The sequence below is a fragment of the Saccopteryx bilineata genome, chromosome 1 (genome assembly GCF_036850765.1).
Source record: "Saccopteryx bilineata isolate mSacBil1 chromosome 1, mSacBil1_pri_phased_curated, whole genome shotgun sequence".
Classification (NCBI taxonomy): Eukaryota; Metazoa; Chordata; class Mammalia; order Chiroptera; family Emballonuridae; genus Saccopteryx; species Saccopteryx bilineata.
In genome coordinates, this window is record NC_089490.1 from 393,034,621 (window position 1) to 393,055,077 (window position 20,457).

At 35.6% G+C, this 20,457-nt stretch overlaps 1 protein-coding gene and 2 pseudogenes across 1 annotated transcript; all 3 read right to left on the reverse strand.

Annotated features, from left to right (window-relative positions):
• Window positions 1-2,037: 2,037 nt before the first annotated feature.
• LOC136320845 (olfactory receptor 5B3-like) lies at window positions 2,038-2,976 on the reverse strand. The gene has a single exon (XM_066253990.1). The coding sequence runs from the start codon at window positions 2,974-2,976 to the stop codon at window positions 2,038-2,040; it is 939 nt and encodes a 312-aa protein (XP_066110087.1).
• Window positions 2,977-9,073: 6,097 nt separating this feature from the next.
• LOC136320846 (olfactory receptor 5B2-like) lies at window positions 9,074-10,018 on the reverse strand (annotated as a pseudogene).
• Window positions 10,019-18,315: 8,297 nt separating this feature from the next.
• Window positions 18,316-19,246, reverse strand: LOC136320847 (olfactory receptor 5B2-like; annotated as a pseudogene).
• Window positions 19,247-20,457: the final 1,211 nt, after the last annotated feature.

The window sequence follows — 20,457 nt, forward strand, 5'->3', positions numbered from 1 at the left end:
CTCTCAATAAACATGGTTTTTTTGAAAAAATTCTAAAATTAAAAAATTATTTAAGATAATTATTCAGAAGTTGACTTGGAGAGGGCTGTAAACACACAACACGGTATACAAAACTGTGTTTTAGAACTGGGCACCTGAAACCTGTACAATTAGGTTATCCATTATCATCTCAATAAACTCAAGTTAAAAGATAAATAAAATAATAATTAGAAATGGTTCCAAGAGAGGAAATATCACCATAAAGACAGAAGTCAATGTTTGTGTTATGATAGCAAGCTCCAAAAGTACTAGCATGCCAAATATTAACATATTCAAGCACAATTTTACAAATATTGAGATACTGAAGTCTCTTATTTTATAGAGATAACAAATTAGACAAGGGCACACATTTACATGGCTATGCTTTGTATAGCATAAAACTCCCTGAGGATTAAAATTAAAATCATAATTATGGTTTGTACTAGCATATTAAATATGCTATATTTTTGTTATTGACAGATATTACCATGTTTATATTCTATATATTTAGAATCATTTCAGATGTACAAAGTATTTTCATATATAATCAGATACTAAACTTTTAAATAATGTCATTCATATTCAATGGTTTTTTTGTGATTTACTGAATTGTATTTGTTTGATATTTTCCTTGCCACTTAATGAGACATCACTTCTAAGTAAAAGTATAAGATTGTTGCAGGTGACTCATTTGCTTATGGGATACAGGCAATCCTTGTGTCAAGCATTGGAGTGCACACAATGAGTGAGAATGTACATAAATGTATTTCAGCAAAGCAGAAAATTAGCTCTGCTTCTTGAAATGTACTATACATCTTCTTGTGTTATGGATGATACACTATAATCAGTGTATAGATTTGCCATATTGATACAATTGGACTCAGAGCTTAAGTATTTAATTTGTTATTTTAGCAAACATTTATTGGGAATTTACCATGAGTCTACATTCTAATTGGGCAAGATATAAAATAGAGTGAAGAAATAAACATTCAATAGATGATAATTCATAAGGACTATGATGAATAGCACAGAGTGAAAGGACAATGTATATAGAAGTAAAGAATGATTATTTTGTAAAAGGTCATCAGGGAAAATATCTATAATACAGGTAGAGTAACATTTAAGTACTGATCTTTTTTTTTTTTTTGTATTTTTCTGAAGCTGGAAACGGGGAGAGACAGTCAGACAGACTCTTGCATGCGCCCGACCGGGATCCACCTGGCACTCCCACCAGGGGCGATGCTCTGCCCACCAGGGGGCGATGCTCTGCCCCTCTGGGGTGTCGCTCTGTCGTGACCAGAGCCACTCTAGCGCCTGGGGCAGAGGCCAAGGAGCCGTCCCTTGGCTGCGGGAGGGGAAGAGAGAGACAGAGAGGAAGGAGGGGGGGTGGAGAAGCAAATGGGCGCTTCTCCTATGTGCCCTGGCTGGGAATCGAACCCGGGTCCCCCGCACGCCAGGCCGACGCTCTACCGCTGAGCCAACTGGCCAGAGCCTAAGTACTGATCTTAATGGAGTAAGGGAACATTTTACACAGGGAAGGGCAAGGACAAATGCCATGAGGCAGGAACGTGTTTAGAGTTGTCAGATTGTGCAAAAATAAGAAGAAAATCGGTGTGAATGAAGTAGGATAAAAAAATGGGGAAGTAACAGAATGTCATTCAAATCAATAAAAGTAAACATGAAATATTAACATTAAAAATTTCAAAACATTTTTCCGAAGCAAAAAGTACAACATTACTGATTTCTATTGTAACATGCAGGTACCCCCTTGGGGCACATAAGTGCACTTTGTTTATGGTCTCCTTTGTGGCTTTACTTGTGTGTATTTGCATTGATTTGGTAGAGATGAATGCATCTAGAGTAAGTGAATAAACCAATATCCTTAATAAGGTTTTTGACAAGCAGGACTCAAGACGTCTTAACTTAGAGACTTTTGAGTGGATAAAGATATTACTTTGAAACCTTAATTTTACTGTGGTCTTAATGAAATAGATTACTTTACACAGCACAATGTTAAAGTTATAATCCCAAAGACAATTTTGCCCCTAAAACAACCTTCATGAGTGCACTCTTGACCTCCTTGTTCCTTAGGCTGTAGACCAGAGGGTTCAGCATGGGGATGATCATAGCATAAAACACAGAGGCCATCTTGTCTGTGTCCATAGAATGGCTGGAGCTGGGCTGTAAGTACATGAAGATAAGAGTCCCATAGAAGATGGAGACAGCAGTGAGGTGGGAAGCACAAGTAGACAGAGCCTTCTGATACCCTGAAGATGAGTGCATCTTTAGGATGGTGATAAATATGAAAATGTAGGATATCAAGATAACCAGGAGAGCAAAAAAAATATTGAAGCTCACTACATAAACAAGAACCAGCTCACTAACATGTCTATCAGAGCAAGAAAGAATCATGACTGCTGGAATATCACAGAAAAAGTGGTGGACCACATTAGACTCACAGAAAGAGAGACTGAAAGTGTCTCCAGTGTGGATGGAGGAATTCAGGAAACCACAGACATAAGAGCCTATGGCCAGATGTGCACACACACCTGTCGTCATGGTAGTGGTGTAATGTAGGGGTTTGCACACTGCTGCATAGCGGTCATAGGCCATGGAAGACAACAGGTAATTTTCCACTGTGGCAAAGGCTACAAAAAAGAACATCTGAGCAGCACAGGCATTGTAGGAGATGACCTTGTCTCCGTGAAGGAATCCTGCTATGACTGTAGGGGTGACAGCTGAGGAGTAACACAAATCCACCAGAGACAGGTTACCGAGGAAAAAGTACATGGGAGTGTGGAGATGAGAGTCCAAGAGAATCAACACGATTATCCCCAAATTCCCAACCAGCGTGATGAGGTAGATGAAAGTGAACATGACAAAGAGGGGGACCTGCAGTTCTGGGTCATTGGTTAGTCCAAGGAGGATGAACTCAGTCACTTCTGTAGTGTTCTTCATCAACGTGGAGAATCACAAAATGCTTGGTGGCTATGAGGGCAATGTAACAGTGATAAAGTGATAAATGTACATACAATACATATTATTTCATTATAGCAATAATTTGTACTTTTAGATTCTGTAGATAAAAATGGGCTTGACAACAATCCTTGTCCATTGATTATATATAGTTTTACATGTTGTTGAATCTGAAGAATCTTTATGGAAGACCTCTCACATTTTAAAGTTTTTTAGATGTAGAAAATTAAATAGCTCAATTGAAAGCTTGTCCAGAATGAATATATCTGTCAAGTAACTTTTTCCAAACCCAGTAAAAGCGTATATACATACTTGCATATTGTTCCTTTGCCAGGAACCACTCTTGACACTTTAAAAGTGTATTTATTATAGACTTTTAAGAACATTCTAAGCTTATTTTATTACATTCATTTAAATTAGAATGCACAAGAAGTTGACTAATTTTTTATATTCAAACACATATTAATTGGCAAGCCATAGCCAACCTTTGGATCCACTCTCGGTGTTCCTAAGGCCAATGTTTTTCATTGTATTTAAATTTAATTGAATTCAACCCAATTTGCAGTTACTCTTTGTCTCTACTGGTACAGACTCCATGCTAGACTGTTCACAGTATAGTAACAGGAAATATATATATGCAGAGAAGATGTGGTAGGACAATTGAGGCAGTAGAGGTGTGTACAACCAACAGACACAATTCTGAAGGGAAGGTAAAGCATCAGGTACTGAGTTTGGGTTCTGAGATGAGGTGCATATTTTCCCTACTATTTATTACCTGGGAATCAATAGTTTTAATGGAACTCACCTGAATCATATATGCCCATCTGTAAAATAAAGATAGTAATAAAACCTACTTTTCTTATAGTGTTATTCTAAGAATTAAATAAGCAGTTAAATTAAAAGCTATAAAATTCTGTGAGTTCAGCACAGTCTGATGAGTTCTAGCTGTAATATGTCTATTAGGATGCAATGATTATATTTATGTTGGTTTGTGGAAAATGAGTGATGACCTGTAGATCTTCAGGTATACAAGAGTTTGAAGTCTTAAAGCCTTCCTCTTCAGTTTGCTTTTTCTTTATTCACTGAGATTTTCTGTTTGTTTAGTCCTTGCTTCACCAATAGTATTAGCTGTTCCACAAATTCCACATGAGCCATCATTTTGCTTAATTCTTCCTTGAAATCCATATTTTAGCTTGAAATAGTCCCTTTTTCTTAAACTCATTCTTTCTCTCATTATTGTCATTTTATAGCAGAATCACAGAGACCAGGATTGAAAGGTCCTTGTTCATGGGCGACCTTTAGCCTATAGATCTATTTTAATGGAATGTGCTATGTTTTAAAATATTTTATTTGAATCTGTTCTGTGTAGAAAAAGCATTTTAAAACTTTTTATTTCAATTTGAAAGAATCCCTCTTCTGTTAACTACTAACATCTCTCTCTTAATGACAATGGTTAATAAAATTATATAAGTTTCAGATGTACAATTCTCTAACACATCCCCTGTATATGGTGTTATGTGTACACCACTCAACGTCAAGTCTCCTTCCATTACCATACCCTTAATCTCCTTTACCATTTCCTACCTTTGCCGCCCTAAAAGTTTTGTAACTTCACTTCCCAAGCTGATGCCATGATGACATTATGTTTACCAACCTTAACACATATGATTACTCCTGCCATATAGGACATTCTATAACAAATAAGTCTTTATATATAAGTGTACATGTGTGTATATGTGAGGTATTTAGTATTATTTTTCTACTTTACCATTAAGGAAACAGAATTTGGGAAGTTATGTGATGTTCTAAAATTACACAGCTTGTACAGGAATCAAGATTCAAGAGTTAAATCCACTTTTTCTCTAATGAAAAGTCTATGTTTGGAGCTACTCCCTTTCTATATAAATATGTAGGTGTGCTCGTAACAAGGAGCATGATATAACTGAGAAAAGTTTAAAAGGTAGTTTGGATTTCTTAAATTTATATTAGACACTCTTGATGTTAAGAATCATTTCACTCTTTTGCTATTTTATTTGTTAGTTTTTCTTCATTTTATTTTAAAAAATTTATTTTTCACTTGTAGTTTACATTGTAAAGTATATCATTCCTTTTGTCTTTTTTTTTTTTTACCTCCAACGACAGGTTCAACATTTCATGAATAAGATGAAATTACCACTTGATCAACCACAGACTCATCTATGTTATTGTTTATGTTCATATCTTTTGGAAAGCAGAAAGATGTTTCAGAAGTTTCAGTAAACTCTTTACTGTTGAAAGTTTTGATATTTATACCCCAGTCTCACAGTACTATTTTAGGAAAAACAAAAAAATAGTTTTTGCTTTCAAATTAACTCAAAATAAGTATAGCTGTGCCACTGCTTTTGAATGAAGTACACTTCTTCCTAAAAATGTTCATGGATATAGATGCTTACCTGTCCGCTGGAAGCGAAAGCGTAGATCTGAACAGAGAGTCTGAAGTCAGAGTGTCTCCTCTGGAATAGGCATAAATATATGGGAGGGGTCAGAAGGTTCCAAAGTCACCAAAGCAGGGATCCCACCATGCATTCTTTCTGTACCTTTCATGGGGTCACTTATTCCCTTCTTGTAAAACAAACATAATAATATTAGCTTTGTTACATAATTCACAGAACTGCATCTGTAAATTACAAGTAAGAGAAAACCTGTAAAACATCTGAACAAGAGATTCTTATTTTAAAGTCAATCTATGTAATTTTTATTGTAGGGTGTTTCCCAGACTATGGTGGCAAGCTCACAGGATAAGGCCTTTGTACTAACATGTATGAACTTTCAGATGAATAAATGATGACGAAATACATTCTGCATGTGAACTTGTGCGTCTAAAATGATGTAACATTTAATCATATTGGGAATTCAAAAGCTAATGCATGGGGATTTAGGGAGAATTACGGAGACGTGGAGCTCTCTGGGAATTTCCCCTGTGACAGCATCTACAGTCCTTCCTACCAATCACCCAGGAAAGAAGTAATTACACTGCCTGTGGGGACATGCTGATTATTTTCTTTGTATTCACATGTTTTTCTATTATTTGTCTTTATTTGCATTTTTGTCAATTTATAACTAATGTGTAGTTTACATGAAGTAATAAAAAATTTTAGGGTTCTGTTTTAAGAATTATGTTAAATTGGTGTTCAAGAAACCACTGTTACCTACACAAATTCCTATGCTCTTCTCTTGGTAACCCCTTGTCCCACCCACTGCCCCTGGCAACCAATCAACAATTCTGTATAAACGATTTTGACATTTTAAAAATGTCCTTAACTGTAACTTTAGAACGTATCATTTTAAGACTGTCATCTTTCACTTAGCCTTTGAAGTTCATTGACATTATTACTTGTGTCTTAGTGAAATAATTTCATTGCAGAGCAGTATTCTATATATGAACATTACAGTTCATTTTTCCTATTCCACAGTCCAGGAACATTTGTGTTGGGTCTAGTCTTTGATAATTTTAAATAAAGCTGAAGTAAACATTTGCTTAAACATTTTTGTCCAATTGTGGGTTTTCATGCCTTTTGGGTAAATATGTAGGAATATTTACCTTTGTTTGGTCATGTTAAAAGTATATGTTTACTTGATTGAGTTTGCCAAATTGTTTTCTGAAGGGTCACTATACCATTTTGATTTTCCAACAGCAATCCATTCAAATAATTTTACATTGTTTTCAGCATTTGGTATTTTAAATATTTAAAATTGTTAAATGAAATAAGCCAGTAGGAGCAAGAAAAACACCGTATGACTTCACTCATATGTGGAATCTAATGAACAAAACAAACAAAAAAGAAAGAGACTCATAGACACAGATGACCGACAGAATGACAACTGTCAGAAAGGAGGGAGTTTGGTGGGCTGGAGGAAAAAGGTGAAGAAAATAAGCAGTACAAATTAGTAGTTGCAGAATAGCCACAGGGTTGCAGTTTGCAGCATGGGGAATATAGTTAATATTGTTCAGATAACAGGGAATGGACCAGGCAGTGCATGAGACAGGAAGGGGATCACTCTGTAAGGGGCATGGTTTTCTAGGCACTTTGTTGTACATCTGAAACTTGTGTGTAATTGTATTGAATGGAAATGTATACTGGTTAAAATTTTTTTTAATTTAATTTAAATTTTATATTGTTTTCATTTTTGTTCTATCTCTACAGCATCTCAAGAAGTCTCCTTAGCAAATCTTTTTAAGAACATACACATGTAACCTACCACCAACATTCCAGACTGGATATTTTTTTCTAACAAAGGAGGTAAATCCATTTTTTCCTTTGCACAGATATGTCTGAACCCATATTTCCATCCTGACTTATTACACATTTATTAGAACAGAGAAATGTCACAGTTACCCATGTTTTCTGTGCACATATTTACACAATATCAAATGGCTTCACTTCAAATTAGGGGAAGTCATTTAGCTTCTTTAAACTGCAACTTCTCTTCCATAAAGAGAAAAGGAATAATTATCTTGTCATTCTCATAGGTTTCTCAAGATTAACACATGACATGTATATTAAGTGTAGCACTAATTTCATCACATATTAGGTGTTTAATAAGGTTACATGCTAATATTTATTGTTATAGATATAGATATTGCATCTATCATAAAAATATTGGTACTCAAATAATAAACCTGCTTTCTCATATGCGCTTGTCCTTTTTCAGCTAATGAGAGACAATTAATAGTTCTAGACAGTGGACTGTGGGAAGAATTGATGTATTGTTTAAGCATATCCATAACCCTTCAGGTGTCTTTTCTTTTGCCACAATAATTACTAGGTTTACTGTTCCACAGGTAAAGCTTCTCTCTTTCTTGGACACCTATGCATATATGGCATTATGGTTTTTCAAAAGTATTTAAGCTTAAAAAATATTCTTTTTTTCCTCTGTCTGGGTAATTTTAAATAACTTGTTATCAAGTTCACTGAATCGTTCTTCTGCTTCATCAAGTTTGATTAAAAAGCTCTTAATTAAAAATATTAGTTCATCATTCTATCTTCAACTCCAGAATTTTTTTGGTTATTTTTCATAATTTATATTTCTGTTGAACTCATTTTACTCATATGTTGTGTCCTGATTTTGTTTATTTGTCTATGCTCATTCTCTCATAACTCACTGAGCTTTCTTAAGATAATCATTTTGAATTCCTTTTCTGGCAATTCATAGATATCTATTTTTTTAGGATCTATGACAAATTCATTGTATTCTTTTTGTGTGTCATCTTTTCCAAATTTTTATGTTTCTTGTAGCTTTTGTTCTTCGTGCACTTGAATAGGACAAGGTTTCCCCTATCTAGACTCTGGGAGATTTTTAAGCTCCTTTTAATGGATATACTCACCACCCACATCTATCTGTCCTGAAGGGAATTCTTATGTTTGTACTTTTTCCACTCTCACAGAAAAGTGTTGGCTTCAGTAAAACATTCACCTCTTTCTCTACAGCAATGCATTTATAGGTTGGACCACTGGATGCGTATTTCATTCCTCTCCATTATTTTGGGGAAAACATTCATGGTGTTCACCTTCTGCTAATATAATGGAGTCATGTCTGTTGTAGTAAACCACTGGCCTCCTTGTCCTTGGGAAATATACTGCAAGATGTTGGACACATACTCACCTCCTCTCCCTTTCTCCTGGGGTAAGGTTTCCAGAACTAGCAGTATTCCATTTACTTCTGACAATGTCCCATTCCAGTGTGAGTGCCCACATGGGGCACATACATGTGTTTTGGTGCATCAGGTTGTTTGTGGCCCTGATTATAATGCATATGTGCATTGGCATGTGGTAGAGACAATGTAAGTGAAACAAGTGATTAAATCAGATATCATTAGTGACATTTGAGAAGCAGGTCCGTAAATTGCTAATGCTTTTCCTTAACCATCCTCATTCCGGTATTGCATTTCTGAATATTTTATTTTCAAAAGACAGAATGTTTTAAAAAGATAAATATGTTGTCTGATAAATTTAAATGCAGTGTAGAGTTTAAAAATTAATTCACTTCATGGTAAGAGTTTGAAAGAAATTAAACAGTGTTATTATGCTTACTCTAAAAGTTAAAATCTTAATTCTGTAGAAAAATGTGCCTTCTCAACCACAGCTTTTAATGCACTCTTGACCTCCTTGTTCCCAGGCTATGAACCAGAGGATTCAGCATAGGGATGACCATAGAATAGAAGAGAGAGGCCAATTTGTCTGTGTCCATGGAATGGCTGGAGCTGGACTTCAGGTACATGAAGATGACAGTCCCATACAAGATGGAGACAGCAATGAGGTGAGAAGCCACAGGTGGACAAAGCCTTCTGGTGGCCATGAGTTGAGTGCGTTTTTAAGATGGCTATAAATATAAAGAGGTAAGAAATTAATATTACCAGAAGTACAATACATACATTAACGCTGGACATAAACACAAGAAATACCTCACTCTTGTGTGTATCTGAGTACGAGAGAGCCGTGAAAGTTGAAACATCACAGAAAAAGTGATTGACCACATTAGACTTACAAAAGGAAAGGCTGACTATGTCTCCAACATGGAAGGAGGCATTCAGAAAACCACAGATGTAAGATCCTATAGCCAGGTGCACACACACGCCTGTAGTCATGGTGGTGGTGTAATGTAGGGGTTTGCACACTGCTGCATAGCGGTCATAGGCCAATGATGCTAAGAGATAATTTTCTGCAGTGGCAAAAGCTACAAAAAAGAACATCTGTACAGCACAAGCAATGTAGGAAATGACCTTGTTGCCTATAAGTAACCCAGCCATGACTTTGGGAGTGACAGCTGAGGAGTAAAAAATGTCCACCAGAGACAGGTTACTGAGGAAAAGGTACATAGGAGTGTGAAGACGAGAATCCAAGAGAATCAGCACAATTGTCATGAGGTTCCCAACCACGGTGATGAGATAAATGAGAGTGAACATGATAAAGAGGGGGACCTATAGTTCTAGGTCCTGGGTTAGTCCAAGGCAGATGAAGTATGTCACTTCTGTTCTGTTCTCCATCAATTCTTTTTGGGAATCATAAGATGTCTTGTAGAAGTGAGATCTAAAGAAAATAATAACAAATAAGAAAATTGTTATTAAATTAAAATGTATAAATACCATGTGCATTATTTTATTAATTATTGGTATCTCAAAATAATCTTGACCTAATGTTAAAAGCCTTACATATAAATGTGTGTGTATGCGATGGGTATTATTATTTATTTATTATTAAAAGTTAAGTATTTGAAAAGTTATGTGCTTTTCTATAATTATATCACCATGATTAAGAAGATTCAAGATGCAAAACTGAACCGCAGTTCTAACACAATCAAATTCTGTGTGTGTTTAGCTGCCTGAGTGTCAGCATATTTAAAGGTGCCATTAATATTAAAAATGACAGCATGGGGAAAAGTTGTAACTACAGTTCAATCTTGTGCATTCATTTTGTTTGCTTTGTAGTTTATAGACTGGTCATATCACATTTATGCTTTTTTGTAACCTCCAGTAAACCAATTGATAGTGAACAATATGAAGTTACCACCCTACCCACTCAGAGCATCATTTTTCTTATATTTTTATTCATCTTCTTCAGAGAAGCAGCAGGATATTTTATAAATACCACTAAACTCCACACTAATAGAAATTTTGACATTTATACTCTGGCCTCAATTCACTATTAAGAAAAATATTCAATAGTTTAACATGCAGCCCCATGTTCATTGCAGCATTGTTCACAGTGGCCAGGACATGGAAACAACCAAAAAGCCCATCAATAGATGACTGGATAAAGAAGATGTGGCACATATACACTATGGAATACTACTCAGCCATAAGAAATGATGACATCGGATCATTTACAGCAAAATGGTGGGATCTTGATAACATTATACGAAGTGAAATAAGTAAATTAGAAGAAACCAGGAACTGCATTATTCCATACGTAGGTGGGACATAAAAGTGAAACTAAGAGACATTGATAAGAGTGTGGTGGTTGTGGGGGGAGGGGGGAGAGGGAGAGGGAAAGGGGGAGGAGGAGGGGCACAAAGAAAACTAGATAGAAGGTGACAGAGGACAATCTGACTTTGGGTGATGGGTATGCAACATAAGTGAATGACAAGATAACCTGGACTTGTTATCTTTGAATATATGATATGTATCCTGATTTATTGATGTGGCATCATTAAAAAAATAAAATTATTTAAAAAAATAAAAAAATAAAGCAATAATGTGAAAATTCAAATAAAAAAAAGAAAAATAGTTTAAATTACCTATTTTGGTGCTCAAATAACTCACAGTACATGTAGCCTCACTAATAGTATATATAGAATATTAGCTTACCTTGCTCCTCGAAGGGAAGGGTTTTTCAGTCATAAATAGTATGATATTAGAAATTTATCCATAAAATAATGGATAAATAAACAAGCTATATTTTAGGAGTTACCAAAATGTTCCAAGTTCTCTAAAATGGGGAAAGTTAGAAGAAAAAACACTAACAAGGATCCAGAACCTGGGACTCAAGTCCTGAAGCCACCATGAATTCTTATTTTGCCTTTGCAAGAGTCCCTTACCTTTGTCTTTAAAATAAACACAATAAAATTACTTCTCCCACATAATTTACTGTATTGTGTCTGTAAATGACAAAATCAGAGAAGGTCTATAAAACAACTGTGTAAGAAGTTACCATTTTAAAGTCTCTTTTTTTTTTTTATCTAGGTGTGATTTTCTTGACCATAGTTGCAGGTTTATAGCAATTCTTCAGTAGACAGAAGGCTTGGTTGTAATTACATCTATTAACATTCCAATGAATTTATGATGATCAAAGCACCCAACGTGCCGTGTTGTCCCTCTAAAATGATGTTGTGTGGAGTGTTGTTGGTATTTCAGAGGCTAATGCAGGGATCCATGAGTGAATTTTAGAGATATGGGGCTCTCAGGGAACGTGCCTCATGAGAGCGTCTATAGCTCCTCAACTCACATTCTTTGTGAAATAATAATTAAACTGCCTATGGGGATCTAGATGTATAAGAATGTGCATGCACATTTTGCTACTACATATAATTTCTTTTCTTTTTCTAAGTGCATAATTTAGAAACTGTATGATCCACAATTTTTTTTGTGTGTATAGTTCTAAGAATTTGTTCAAATGCGTAATGGTAATGTAGCTACTACCAGAATCAAGATAATAGAATATTTCCAACATGTATGCAAAAGCACAAGGTTCTTTGTTGTCAACTCCTTCCCCTACCTACTGCTTCAGTAAACCACTGAACTGTTTTGTGTATGTAACAACCTTTGCAAGAATATCTTTCCTTGGATTCTAGCATGCATAGTCTATGAGTCTTGCTTTTTTCACTTGGTATAATGCATTTAAGACCCATCAATATTGCTACTTTTACTGGTCATGTAAATTTTTTTGTGTAGTTTCATTTTATGTATATTATGGATTGTTTTTCATTTCTCAATTAAGGTAAATGTTGGTTCTAGGGTTTGGTAGTTATATATAAAGCTGATCTAAATGTATGCCTAAAGGGTTTTCTATGAACATAGGTTTGTTTTTTTGAAACAGATATAGACAGACAGGAAGGGAGAAAGATGAGAATCATCAACTGGTCACCATGGCACTTTAGATGTTTATTGATTGCTTTCTCATATATGCCCAAGTGGTGGGGCCCCAGGCCAGCCAATGACTTCTTGCTTAAGCAAGTGACCTTGTACTCAATCCAGCGAACTTTGGGCTTAAGCTTATGAGTCTGTGTTCAAGCCATTAACCTTGGGTTTTGAACCTAGGTCTCAGTATCCCAGGTCAACACTCTCTCCAGTAAAATGTCCTTTAAAAACCTGGCAAATTTTTATCAATTTGCTTTGATATTTTAGTTCCCACACCCTGAATTATTTCCTAAATATAATTTTCTTTCTGCTTTATTAATTCTTTTCTGTTTGAATTCAATAGTGGTTATTTGAATTATACATTGCTGGTAACACAGTACCAGATAGTGAGTTAAATAAACAACTATTTTCATTCGTTCATGTTTTATCAAAAATTAGATCTTCAAATAAAGAAGTAATTAGTAAAAATACTAGTAAAATTTTAATAAACTCAGACTTCAATTAAGGATAGAGTACTAATGTTGAGTTCTTCATTTTGGAAAAATGCAGCACAGTAATGTATGATGATAAAACATTAGATATAAGGTTTTAGGGGAAAGTGAGTGAGTAGTATACAAGAATTCTCAGTGCTATACTTGAAACAGTTGTGTAAATATGAAATAACTCCATTATTAAAATTTTATTAAAGGTAATTTTAGTGATAGGCTTTATAGACTACATTGCAAAGAGCTCTGTGGACCTTCTTTCCAGTGAAACAACAATATCACTGGTAAAACATTAAAAAAAAAAACTAACAATTTGTAATTGTCCTAAGGACTTATAGAACATGGAGAAGCATTTATTCAGGAAAAGCTATGAAAACTGCTAAAATCAGAGCCATTGACATTTTAGCTTTTACCTGCTCTATTGGTCCTCCTCCCCAATCTGTGTGGTAGAAGTGGAACTCCTGATCACTCTTCTTTTTTTTTCTGTATTTTTCTGAAGCTGGAAATAGGGAGAGACAGTCAGACAGATTCCCGCATGTGCCCGACCGGGATCCACCAGGCACGCCCACCAGGGGGCAACGCTCTGCCCACCAGGGGCCGATGCTCTGCCCCTCTGGGGCATCACTCTGTTGTGACCAGAGCCACTCTAGTGCCTGGGGCAGAGGCCAAGAAGCCACCCCCAGTGCCCGGGCCATCTTTGCTCCAATGGTGCCTCGCTGCGAGAGGGGAAGAGAGAGACAGAGAGGAAGGAGAGGGGGAGAGGTGGAGAAGCAGATGGGCACTTTTCCTGTGTGCCCTGGCTGGGAATCGAACCCAGGACTTCTGCATGCCAGGCCGACGCTCTACTACTGAGCCAACCATCCAGGGCCCCTAATCACTCTTCTTGAATTTTCAACAAATTCAACAACTATAACTGAGCAAAGGAATCCCAGCTGGGATTGCAGATATGTCTGAAAGACCCAGGAACTGAATGGATTAAAGGTGGGGTGGGGCGGAATGGGATGGGAAGGGGGATGAAAGATAAAACACTTTCATGGTGGGCTTTGGAGAGGAGAAAGACAAACCCAGAGTGACTGTTTCTACTCCACAGCTTGGGGAAGAGGGCCAAAGGAGCAGGTAGAAGCACAGCTTCAGGGAAATGTGTCCAGAAGTCAGGAGTTCTTTCTATCAGTATTTGGTATTTTAAAAGTTTAAAACTTTTAAGGGCTATAAGCCAGTCAGAGAAGATAAACACTGTATGATTTCACTTATATGTGGAATCTAATGAACAAAACAGACAGAAAAAATAAAACCGACTCACAGACACAGAGGACAGATGGACAGCTGTCAGAGGGTGAAAGTTTAGGGGCTGGGTGAAAAGGGTGAAGAAATAAAGCAGTAAAAATCAGTAGTTGCAGAATAACCAGAGAGATGTGGTTTGCGGTGTGAGTAATAGAGTTAATAATGTCGAGATAACAGGGCTTGGATGGTGCTTTGGGCAAGAAGAGGATCACTCTGTAAGGTGCATGGTTTTCTAGGCACTTTGTGGTACATCTGAAACTGGTGTGAAATGGTATTGAATGTAAACTGAGATTGAAAAAAATTAAAATAATGTAATTCAACTTTTATTTCATTTTCATTTTTGCTTTATCTCAAAGACATCTCTAGAAGTTTCCTTAGCAAATCTTTCAAAAAGCACTAACTTAACTTGCCATTACAGTTTGGGACTGGGAATTTTTACTCTATCAAAAGAGGTACATCAATATGATCCTATACATCGAAAACCCCAAAGAATCCACAAAAAGACTACTAGAAACAATAAGCCAATACAGTAAGGTCGCAGGATACAAAATTAACATACAGAAGTCAATAGCCTTTCTATATGCCAACAATGAAACAACTGAGAAGGAACTCAAAAGAATAATCCCCTTCACGATTGCAACAAAAAAAATAAAATACTTAGGAATAAACATAACAAAGAATGTAAAGGACTTATATAATGAAAACTATAAACCATTGTTAAGGGAAATCAAAAAAGATATAATGAGATGGAAGAATATACCTTGTTCTTGGCTAGGAAGAATAAATATAATCAAGATGGCTATATTACCCAAAGCAATATACAAATTTAATGCAATTCCCATCAAACTTCCAATGACATTTTTTAAAGAAATAGAGCAAAAAATCATCAGATTTATATGGAACTATAAAAAACCCCGAATAGCCAAAGCAATCCTAAAGAAAAAGAATGAAGCTGGGGGCATAACAATACCTGACTTCAAACTCTATTATAGGGCCACGACAATCAAAACAGCATGGTATTGGCAGAAAAATAGACACTCAGACCAATGGAACAGAATAGAAAGTCCAGAAATAAAACCACATATATATAGTCAAATAATTTTTGATAAAGGGGCCAACAACACACAATGGAGAAAAGAAAGCCTCTTCAATAAATGGTGCTGGGAAAACTGGAAAGCCACATGCAAAAGAATGAAACTGGACTACAGTCTCTCTCCCTGTACAAAAATTAACTCAAAATGGATCAAAGATCTAAACATAAGACCTGAAACAATTAAGTACATAGAAGAAGACATAGGTACTCAACTCATGGACCTGGGTTTTAAAAAGCATTTTATGAATTTGACTCCAATGGCAAGAGAAGTGAAGGCAAAAATTAATGAATGGGACTACATCAGACTAAGAAGTTTTTGCTCAGGAAGAGAAACTGATAACAAAATAAACAGAAAGCCAACTAAATGGGAAATGATATTTTCAAACAACAGCTCAGATAAGGGCCTAATATCCAAAATATACAAAGAACTCATAAAACTCAACAACAAACAAACAAACAATCCAATAAAAAAATGGGAAGAGGATATGAATAGACACTTCTCCCAGGAAGAAATACAAATGGCCAACAGATATATGAAAAGATGCTCATCTTCTTTAGCTATTAGAGAAATGCAAATCAAAACGGCAATGAGATACCACCTCACACCTGTTCGATTAGCTGTTATTAGCAAGTCAGGTAATAGCAAATGTTGGAGAGGCTGTGGAGAAAAAGGAACCCTCATACACTGTTGGTGGGAATGTAAAGTAGTACAACCATTATGGAAGAAAGTATGGTGGTTCCTCAAAAAACTGCAAATAGAACTACCTTATGACCCAGCAATCCCTCTACTGGGTATATATCCCCAAAACTCAGAAACATTGATACGTAAAGACACATGCAGCCCCATGTTTATTGCAGCATTGTTCACAGTGGCCAGGACATGGAAACAACCAAAAAGCCCATCAATAGATGACTGGATAAAGAAGATGTGGCACATATACACTATGGAATACTACTCAGCCATAAGAAATGATGACATCGGAACATTTACAGCAAAATGGTGGGATCTTGATAACATGATACGAAGCGAAATAAGTAAATCAGAAAAAACCAGGAACTGTATTATTCCATACGTAGGTGGGACATAATACTGAAACTAAGAGACATTGACAAGAGTGTGGTGGTTATGGGGGGGAGGGGGGAATGGGAGAGGGATAGGGGGTGGGGAGGGGCACAAAGAAAACAAGATAGAAGGTGACAGAGGACAATCTGACTTTGGGTGGTGGGTATGCAACATAATTGAACGACAAGATAACCTGGACTTGTTATCTTTGAATATATGTATCCTGATTTATTGATGTCACCCCATTAAAAAAATAAAATTATAAAAAAAAAAAAAAAAAGAGGTACATCCATTTCTTCCTTTGCACAGATATCTCTGAATCTATATTTCCATCCTGACTTATCACATGTTTACTGGACCAGACAAATGTCACAGTTACCAAGTTTTCTGTGCATACATTTGCACAATTCCATTTGGCTTTACTTCAAATTACAGTTAAGTCATTTAGCCTCTTCAAACTTCAACTTCTCTTCCATAAACAAGAAAGGAATAATTATCCTGTCATTCTCCTAAGATTTCAAGATTAACACATGACAAATATATTAAGTGTAGCGCTAATATATTAGGTGTTTCATAAAGTTACACACTAATATTTATTTTTATAGATATGGATATTGCATTGATCATAAGAACATTGGTAATCAAATAATACACCTGCTTACCCATATCTGCTTGTCCCTTTTCAGCTAATGAGAGACAATTAATACTTCTAGACAATGGACAGTGGAAAGAAATTATATATTGGTTGCAGCATACCCACTTACCTACACTTGTCTTTTATCCTACTGTGATAATTACTAGGCTTACTGTTCCACAGGTAAAGCTTCTTTCTTTCTGGGACACTTATAATGCTTATACTGCATTATGGTTTCTCATAAAAATTTAAAGTTTCAAAAATATTTTTTTGTTCCTCTGCCTCGATAATTTTAAATAACTCATTTTCAAGTTTTCTTGTTCATTCTTCTGCTTCATCAAGTCTGTTTATAAAGTACTTTATTAAATTTTTTAGTTCATCATTGCATTCTTTATCTCCAGAATTTGATTTTTTTATATAGTTTATATCCTATTGTCAAACTTCTCCTTTTGTTACAGATCATGTCCTGATTTTGTTTAGGTGTCTATGTGTGTTCTCCCCCACCTCAATGAGCTTCTTTAAAACAATCATTTTGAATTCCTTTTCTGGCAATTCACAGATCTTTATTTCTTTAAGATCAATGACTAATTTATTTTATTCTTTTTGTTGTGTCATATTTTTTTAATTTCTGTGTTTCTTGTAGCTTTTATTCTTTGTGCACTTGAATAGGACAAGGTTTCCCCCAACTAGCATACTGGGAGATTCACAGGCTTTTTATAATGGATTTAAAGGTTTCAGAACTAGCTATATTTCATTTACTTATGACAATGTCCCACTCCAGTGTGAGTGCCCACGTGGGGTACATATATATGCCTTGGTCCATCATCTTGTTTGTGCCCCTTTTTACAGTGCATATTTGCATTGGCATGTGGTAGAGACAATGTAAGTGGAACAAGTGAATAAACAAGGTATCATTAGTGACATTTGGCCAGCAGGTCCAAAACTTCTAATGCTTTCCCTTAACCATCCTAAGTTAGATATTAGATTTCTGAATATGTTTTCTTTTCAAAAGACAAAAACTTTTGAAAAGCTAAAGATATTATTTTAGAAATTTAAATGCAAGATGGAGCTTAAAATGTAATTCACTGCATGGTAAAATTCTGAAAGAAATTAAACAGTGCTATTCAGCATACTACAAGCTTAAATTCTTAATCACATTGAAAAGTGTGCCTTCTCAACCACAGCTTTAAATGCACTCTTGATGTCCTTGTTTCTCAGGCTGTAGACCAGAGGGCTCAGCATGGGGATGACCATAGAATAGAAAACAGAGGCTATTTTGTTTGTGTCCATTAAAATGTCTCAAGCTGGGCTGTAAGTACATGAAGATGACAGTCCCATAGAAGATGGAGACAGTAGTGAGATGAGAAGCACAAGTGGACAAAGCCTTCTGGTGGCCTTGAGTTGAGTGCATCTTCATCATGGTCATAAATATAAATAGATAAGAAATTAATATCACTAGAAGAGCAAAAAAGACATTAAAACTGGACATAAAAACAAGAAATACCTCACTTATATGTGTATCTGAACTAGAGAGAACCATCACAGCTGGACATCTCAGAAAAAGTGATTGACCACATTAGGCTTACAAAAAAAAGGCTGAATATATTTCCAACATAGAAGGAGGCATTTAAGAAATTACAGATGTAGGAGCCTAGCCCTGACACACATATATGCCTGTCGTCATGGTGGTGGTGTAATGTAAGGGTTTGCACACTGCTGCGTAGTGGTCATAGGCCATGGAGGACAACAGGTAAATTTCCACAGTGGCAAAGGCACCAAAAAAGAACACCTGAGCCACATAGGCATTGTAAGAAATGACCTTGTTGCCTATAAGTAACCCAGCCATGACTTTGGGAGTGAGAGCTGAGGAGTAACACAAATCCACCCCAGACAGGCTACTGAGGAAAAAATACATAGGAGTGTGGAGATGAGAGTCCCAGAAAATCAGCATGATTATCCCAAGGTTCCCAACCACAGTGATGAGATAAATGAGAGTGAACATGTTAAAGAGGGGGACCTGTAGTTCTAGGACATGGGTTAGTCCAAGGAGGATGAAGTATGTCACTTCTGCCTTATTCTCCATCAATTCTTTTTGGCAATCATGAGATGTGTTGTATAAGTGAGAACTAAAGGAAAAAAAATGGTTATTAAATTAAAATGTATAAATACAATGTGCAGTATTTTCTTAATCATTTATCTTTCAAAATTATCTTGACCTAATGTTAAGAGTCTTACATATAAATGTGTGTGTATGCAATGAGTAGTATTATAATTTTTACTTTACTATTAAAAATTAAGGATTTTGAAAATTGGTGATATTTTTAAATGATATCACTAGCATAAAGAAGACTCAAGATGCAAAACTGAACCTCAGTTCTAACACAATCAAATTTTGTGTGTGTTTAGTTGCCACTGTTTCAGCATATTTAAATGTGCCACTAATAATAAAAATGATAGCAAGGTAAGAAGGTGGAACTACAGTTCAATCTTGTTAATTTATTTTGTTCCCTTTGTAGTTTATAGAATGGTCATTTTAATTTATGCTTTTCTGTAACCTCTAGTAAGCCAATTGTTAGTGAACAAGATGAACTTACCACCCTACCCACTCAGAGCAACATTTATCTTATATTTTTATTCATCTTCTTTAGAGAAGTAGCAGGATATTTTATAAGTACCATTAAATTTCCCACTAATAGAAAATTTAACATTTATATTCCAGCCTCTATTCACTTTTTAAAAAATAGTTTAAAACACCTATTTTTGTACTCATGTAACACAGTATATATAGCTTCATTAATAGTGTATATGGAATATTTAGCTTACCTTGTTCCTTAAAGAGAAGGGACAGTCCATCCTGAATAGTGAGTATGAAATCAGAAATTCATCCACAAAATAATGGATAAATAATGATAAACAATCTATATTTTAGGAGTTACCAAAATTTTCCAAGTTCTCTACAATGGGGAAAGTTAGAGGAAAAAACTCTAACAAGGACCCAGAACCAGGGGCTTAAGTTCTGAATCCACCATAAATTTGGCCCTTGGAGGAGTCCACTACCTTTGTCTTGTTTGCAAAGTAAACAAAATAAAATTGCTTCTGTCACATAATTTACAGCATTGTGTCTGTAAATATGAAATAAGAGAAGGTCTATAAAACAACTGTGTAAAAGGTTATCATTTTAAAGTCCCTTTTTTTTTTATCTTGGGGTGATTTTCTTGGCCATGGTTGCAGGTTTATAGCAATTCTTCATTAGACATAAGGCCTTTGTGTAATGATAAGTATTAACACTCAGAT

Excerpts from the sequence above, each read along its gene's own strand:
- LOC136320845 (XM_066253990.1), bottom strand. The coding sequence starts at position 2,976 with ATGAAGAACACTACAGAAGTGACTGAGTTCATCCTCCTTGGACTAACC.